The sequence below is a fragment of the Camelus dromedarius genome, chromosome 12, assembly GCF_036321535.1.
Source record: "Camelus dromedarius isolate mCamDro1 chromosome 12, mCamDro1.pat, whole genome shotgun sequence".
NCBI classification, from domain to species: Eukaryota; Metazoa; Chordata; class Mammalia; order Artiodactyla; family Camelidae; genus Camelus; species Camelus dromedarius.
In genome coordinates, this window is record NC_087447.1 from 45,678,284 (window position 1) to 45,685,951 (window position 7,668).

General features: G+C 37.6%; 1 protein-coding gene across 1 annotated transcript; it reads right to left on the reverse strand.

Annotated features, from left to right (window-relative positions):
• Positions 1-760: 760 nt before the first annotated feature.
• LOC105098033 (olfactory receptor 52A1) lies at positions 761-1,698 on the reverse strand. Its single transcript, XM_010990654.3, has one exon. It carries the CDS (start codon positions 1,693-1,695, stop codon positions 766-768), a length of 930 nt encoding a protein of 309 aa, XP_010988956.2. The 5' UTR covers positions 1,696-1,698; the 3' UTR covers positions 761-765.
• Positions 1,699-7,668: the final 5,970 nt, after the last annotated feature.

The following is a 7,668-nucleotide window of genomic DNA, read 5'->3' on the forward strand; positions in this document are numbered from 1 at the left end:
AGTTACCATATTATTGAGATATGAACATATAATTTTCTATTGTAGAATGATTTGTATATTTTGATCCCTGATGAAGGCACAGATGAGCCTGCTTTTCATGAAACAAGCACTCAAGGAAGTTAGATTCACACACATCTGCACATACTTCTCTATATCTACATGAGTTATGATAATTTATTAAAAACTTGAAGTTATGGTTGATACAATTTCATCATCTTAAGTAAAATGCATTATTCAGATCTCACGTTTGCAATGACTTTCTATATAAGGTCTTCTCTGATTCCCTCTAAAATCTAAATTAGTTGCTTCTTACATGTGAACATAAATCTTTTGTTCTTATCTTACCGTGGCCTAAATCAAATTAAATTATATTTATTCCTTTGAAATCATGAATATGTCTCTGTCACCATTATACTTCCAAAAGATAAACTACCTCTTGGTATCGCAGAAAGATGCAATAGATGTGTAAACAAGAAAGGAGGTGGGGCAGAGAAAGAACAATGGGAGGCACAAAGATGAAGGAAGGAAGCAAGAGATGGAGGGATAATAATGATAGGAAATTATGAGATACATGTATACTTTTTTACCCAAGTTTATCTTATATTCTGATTGCCCTCGCCTGGGGAATATATCTTTAAGGGATATCATTATAATGTAAAAATCCTACCAAGATACACATAGTGCAATGAGTTTCCATCTTAAACAGGTAAATATATATTTCTCCTGTGTCATTATTATTTTTGGATGACTGCTAGGTGTCACACTTCAGAATACCAACTGAGCAACCCGCCTGCGGATCTCCTTGGTCTTCACACCATAAACAATGAGGTTAAGGGCAGGGGGCACAAGCAGATAGATGGTAGACAGGAGGATATGGGCATAGGGTGATATATGTCCAAAACGGTGGCTGAAGAAGGAAAAGAAAGCAAGAATATAAAACTCCAGGAAAATGGCAATATGGGAAGTGCAAGTGTGGAATGCTTTGAGTCGTGCCGCCTTATGGGGAAGATGAAAAACAGCCTGAAAAATCAGAATGTAGGAGATAAAGACAAAGATCATGTCAAAACCTAGAATTGCAAAAGCCACAAAGAGCCCATGTGATTTATTAATATGAACATCTTCTGCAGCCAACTTGACCACAGCCATGTGCTCACAGTAGGAATGGGCAATAATCACAGATTGGAAAAGTTGTAGTCCTTTGAGTAGAATGGGTAGAATCCCAACAAGCACCGTTGCCCGGATTGCCACCATCAGTACCATCTGAATTAGAAAGACAGGTGTGAGGATGGATGTATGCCTCAAAGGATCACAGATGGCCACATAGCGATCAAAGGCCATGGCTAACAGGATGCCAGATTCCGTGCCCTGCAAGGCATGGATGAAGAAGAGTTGGGTGAGGCAAGCATCAAAAGACATGGAGCAAGAGCCAAACCAGAAGATAGCCAACATCTTGGGAGCAATGGCTACACAGAGCCCTAGGTCAGTTGCTGCCAAAACTGCCAGGAAGATATACATGGGTTGGTGAAGACTGCGTTCTGTAGCAATGATGATTAATAAGAAGATGTTTCCCAGTAGAGCCAGCAGGCACACACCAAGGAAGGGAAATCCAATCCAAAACTGCACATGCTCTAGGCCAGGGATCCCAATCAGGATCACTGTCTTCAGGTTCAGATATGACATGTTAGTAGATCCCATATGGTTGATAAATCCTTTCCTCATCACTGATCTTGGATGGAAAGAAAGAAGAGAATTATCTTCATCATTTCTTCTAGATCATGAAAAAAAAAAGGAATGAAAATGTGGCCATGTGACATTGAATCTTTCAGAGTCAGTTTAAGTCAATATCAAAATAGAATTCTTGGATACCTTTTCCAAATACCAGTGTGGGTATTTGTGGATGAAGAAGATGAATCCAGTGTTTATCACCTAGAAATTGTTGAAATCAAAATTATGATTCTAAGAATGTTGATCTTACTAGCTTTTGAGGTGGGCTTAGATAGTCCCACAGATGGCAACATTAGCTTTTTTGTCTATATCCACCTTCAGACTGCAGACACATTTCAGATGAGGTGAAATTCCTCTGTGACACTTGAAATTGTAGACTAGATCCTCAAACCTATAGCCCTGTCCATTTTGTTCAAAGGTCAGAATCTCCAGAAAGTGGTAGCCTTTCCCAGTCTTCCCATTTTCTTTGGTTTAGAGAGTAAAATATCTCCTTACAAATCTTAGAATTGAGTATCAGATTGGGGAATGAAGAAGTTTGTTCCACAAAAATTGGTTGAGTAACCCATGTGTGGGCCCATTATCCAGGTTCTTGAAAGTTATATGGAGGAGATGTCCTTTTATCAGTAGTAACAGAGCATTTTTGACTCAATGAGTTACTTCTTGCCCATTAGCTTTCAAAATGGATGTGTAAGCAGAATGGGGAAGAAGGTGATACAAGTCCTCACAGATCTTAGATAAGACAGAAAGTTGAGAAGGTAAATAGGAAATCAATTAAATAAAAGGGCACCGTAAATCAGGACAGAATGGTAACATTAAAAACTGGCCTACTGGATAACCCCTTTAGCTGAAATGTTTTGATTTTGTTCATCTGTTTCAGATGCAAAAGGATAGGGTTGCCTGTGGGCCACCATACTGTTTATAATGGAACTCAACCTAACCTAGATGCTTTCTTTCAGTTTACTATGTTCATTAGGCAGTAAGAGTCATTTCTGATACTTTGTATATTGATTATATTACTTGACAGTCACCCCAAATTTCTGATATTTTTATATTTTTTCTGCTCTCTCTTTCTTTAGAAATATACTCACTAAAGCTTAAGATATCTTTATATACTCTCTTTTTTATTTTTCATTAATCATTCTGCAAGCTTAAAATCATGCAAAAGTTTTAGTCTATGATTTTTTTGTCATAGCCAAATACATTGAATAGAGAATACCACTCTGAATAGGATTTTATATATTTTCCTTTGAAGGGAAACTAGAGGAATTACTGCTGTGAAATTATATTAAAAAAAAAAAAAGACTGATTCACAGTCAATAGGAATATATATGTGGGTATAGCTAGAAAGTTCTCAATGTAGTAAAGTATGAAATACTTCAGTGGAGACGGAAAGTAGGAGATCGTTTTATATAAGCTTCTGTAGCTACATTTATCAGTAGACTATGATCAAGGCACTAAAGAGATATAGATTTTTTAAAAATTAGAAATTTTGTGTAGAGAAATTCCATTTGATGTTCACGTGAAATGAGGTTAAGTGGGAATAGTGATGGATTCCCTAGAAGAGATTGGTGATAAATATGAATATATCTTGTTAAGGGGACATGAGCAGACAAAGGCAGAGCCTAAAGGAATTACAAAAAATGATGTATCTTAGATAATTATTTATAAGTTGTCTGACAATGTAAGAGTAAAAGTAAAATTTAGCTTGTCTCACAATTGTAGGTGTTAATTTATTGCATTACTTTCCTTCTATACAGCATAGTACGTGTATTATATATAAATGTGTATGTATTTATATAAACATATAAATAAAATAGATATATATTATATAATATATGCATAAATAATATATAAATATATATTTGTATATATTTTATATGACACTATATATAATAAAAATTTATGTATAATGTAAATATATCACATAAATATAAAAATATATAGTATTATATATATGTACCTTTCTGTATATTATGATCCTTTAACATCTTAAAAAGCCGTTCTGGCTGGGGTGAGGCTGTCCCTCCTTGTCTGGGTAAGCCAATTCATAGAGATAGCAAAAGGCCCAGCCAGTAGTGTACTTTTGATATGCAAACTAACCAATCTGTATCCCCTTTATCTGGCCCACATACTCCAAGAAGCAATATTTCTCTGCCTTGAACATCCCAGGGCCAGGTACCAGGCAATAGAGCCCACCCCTACACTGCAAAGCCCACCAAAATTATTCAGAGTAGCCAATCCTATACTGTTTACCCTTCCCTGTCTTGACTTTACTATGGAAACCCCAATAAAGGGCTTGTTATAAGTGCCTAAGTTCTTCCTCACCCTACCCCTTCCTCCTGTCTTCTGTCTCCTGATCATCAATCCCTGATGATTTTCCATTTGGCTTTGCAAGGCCTGCTGTGCCTCTCATCTAGGACCTGTTAGTAGCATAACCATTGTTTTCCTGAGATTCTCTCTCTTCTTTTGTGGCCACATCTGATGATTATCTCATAAAAATACAAAATATTTTATGTAAAATTATACTATACGAATTTAGAAATATAACATAGCTTCTCAAATGCTGATTCTACTATTTACCTCAAATGGAATATTGTCCAGATTCCTTAAGTTTACTCAACTGTCAATGGAAATAATGATACCACTTAATTCATTGAATGATTGAGAAGGCTAAATAAGTTTATATATGAAAAACTCAGCATAAGGTATGGGAGAAAGTAAGCACTTAATATTTGGTAGCTCATGCTTGTCAGAATCTGAACAGAACTTCTGTGAAGACAAAAACACATTACTGCCTTCTTGTGGAAGTATAAAACAAAAATACAGAAATGAGGAAACTTCATGAGGAAATAATTGATTAAAAATCCATGAGACAATGAATTTTCTGGAGCTGAAAAACCTTCCTCAATTCAGTCCAAAAGATTGGACATTCATGTTAGCAGGTAAAATCATCATGGTTGTAACAGAAAAATGACTTCCCAGTGATGTGTAGACCTTGGTGGAGTCAATAAATTTCACTTATTTAAATTGATTTGTCCACTTCACCTGAGAAATAATCATATTCTCCTTTAAAGTCTTACTAGGTAAATGGAAAATACATGAATAGGAAAACCAGTTTTCTAAAAAAGTTTAGATTAAAAATGCTTCTAAGACAGCAAAGACATGCATTTTATGCAAGTTATCTCTTATAATCAAATGAGAAAATGTTTGTTCCTAATCTCTAAGAGAAAGAGGAGAAAGGAATTGGAAGATATCTTCAATGGAGGCAGGGCAAAGTGTTAGAAACAAGAGACGAAAATAGAAGATTGTAATGCCCCAGATATAGAGAGGACTGTATTTCAGGGGATGGGATATGAGTTGTAGTTACAGTGGCAACAAGACCAGACACCAAAGCTATTAGAGGCAATAGGATGCTTCTACTTTTGACCTCTCCATGTTTTACAAGCTCTTCTTCTCAAGCTGCAAACATACACACACACACACACACACACACACACACACACACACACACACACACACACACACACATACAGAGACAACTTTCCAAACCACAATCCATCTCTTCTTATTTTTTTAATAAAATAAGCAACATTCGGTTACTTTGTATGTAAATATTGGAAGAGGAGCCTGAAACCTTATTTTCATGTTGCCCTGGGCACTAAGTAACTGGGACTTGTCAGTTCTGAGTTTTCTTCACACGTAGTTAAGAGGATGGTGCTAGGTTACCTTTGCATCTCTTTCATCTCTGTAATAGATTCTGACATGAATTTATTACAACTATCATATTATTGATAAATAAATGTAGATCAGAAAAAAAAAGTGACCTGCCAAAGGAAAGATTGTTACAGGTTTGAGATCACCTGATTCACTATCCTTTCCATTTCCTTTAAAAATTTGCTACAATTAGAAACAATGAGCCGTACATAGGTTCCAACTCATGGAGAAGAAACTCACCAAGAAAAACACATAGCCAGGATGTAAAAATCAATGGAATAGCTCTTTTCTGCCAGAATTTGGATTTGAAAATGTATTAATAATCAAATGTCTTTCATCATCTGTCTTTAGCTGTTGCTTTTCTTAGCCTTGGATCCTGAGCTGATCCCAGGGCAATTTTCAAACCTATCCCTAAAGAGATCATTACACCACTGGAACTCAGCTTTTTCGAATCATAATGGTATCCCTTGCCTGAGGGCACACAGCCAGAAAGCACTCAGTTACTTCATAAATTGTTTCCAAGGAATGAGAATCAGGGAATTTCAAATTATGGGTCACCTTCAGAGCATGGTGAACCTGAGATCATTAGGCGTGAGGAAAGAAAATCTGAGAAATGGAAAATTTGTAGACTGGAAAGATTGAAGACAGTAATTTAGTCCATTTTCTGGCCTCTGATCAGACTTGTAGCTTAAGGAAACAAAAGATGTTTATCTTTATAAATATAATGCTACTATATCTGAAACAAAGCTGTAAGAACTTCTACTCTTATTATTATACCACTACTGATGCAGGAAAACAGATGTGGGGCATGAGAAGGGCTATGTCCCAGGCTTCAGTTGAGCCCCTGGGACATGCCCTGCCAAGTGTGGGTCCTTGGCTTCGTGCAGGAAAGAATTCAAGAGTGAGCCAGAGTTGAGTAAAGGTAGATTTACTCTACCTCAGTGTATTCAGAGGGATACATTGAAAGGCAAGAGAAAGACCACGAGGTGTGGGGATTGGGTGCTCAGATTAAAAGTAGGTATACATTCCACAGACAGAGTGCGGGCTGTCTCTGAAAGGGATGTGGGGGAGGTGGGGAGAGAGAGAGGCAGTGGCCACAAGGCACTGTGTTACCAGTTTTTATGGGCTTTGGTAGCTTCACATGCTAATAAGTGGAAGGACCAGTCTAGCTAGCCTGGGGAAGGGGCTGGGATTCCCAGGAAGTTGGCTATTTCCCACTTTGACCTTTTGTTGCTAGCCTTGGGACTGCAATGGGCCTGTGGGCAAGTTATTCACCATATTAATATATTACAATGAGTGTATAATGAAGCTCAAGGTTTACTAGAAGTTAAATCTCCCATCATCTTGAGCCTCAAGGCCTACTGGGGGTTGAATCCTTCACCATTTTGATGTTAATTGCTGTAGCATTCCTTGAATGGCTGTGCCCTGCCCTCTTCCTGTCTCACTACTACCACTAATAAATTTGTTTGAAACCATTATTAGTTTTCCTTTGCAGTTTCAAAAAACAAACAAACAAATCTACTCGAGATCTCCTGGTGACTTAAGTTTCTTAGAATCTTGAGGAATATACATCAAATATGACGTTGGGGTTCTTATCACAAAATCAATGCAGTACCTTTGTATGCCATAGGACATTGTTAATTGCATGCAAAATTATGTCGGAAAACTTACTTTCTTCTTTTTTATTTCCAGAAGCAGGGCCTGGTGTTCAGTTGATAACACTGATACAGGAAAAAGAATGTGGGGCGAGAGGATGGTAGTGTCCCCAGGTCTCAACTGAGCCCCTGGGACATGCCCTACCAAGTGTGGGTCCTTAGCTTCGTACAGGAAAAAATTCAAGAGTGAGCCACAGTTGCGTAAAGGCAGATTTATTCAGAGAGATACCTACTCCATAGACTGAGTGCAGGCTGTTTCAGAAGACAAGAGAAAGGCCACGAGTGCAGGGGTTGGGTGCTCAGTTTAAAGTAAAAGTAGATACACACTCCATAGACAGAGTGCAGTCTCTCTCACTCAAAAGAGAAAGTGGACACAAGACATGGTGTTGCTAGTCTTTATGGGTTCAGTAACTTCATATGCGAACAAATGGGAGGATTATTCCAACTACTTTGGGGAGGGGGATGGGATTCCCAGGAATTGGACCATCATCCACCCTTCATGTTTTATGGTCAGCCTTGAAACTGTCCCTGCACCTGTGGGAGTACCATTTAGCATGCTATTATATTTCAATGA

Coding starts and splice junctions, on each gene's coding strand:
- LOC105098033 (XM_010990654.3), bottom strand. CDS start 1,695: ATGGGATCTACTAACATGTCATATCTGAACCTGAAGACAGTGATCCTG.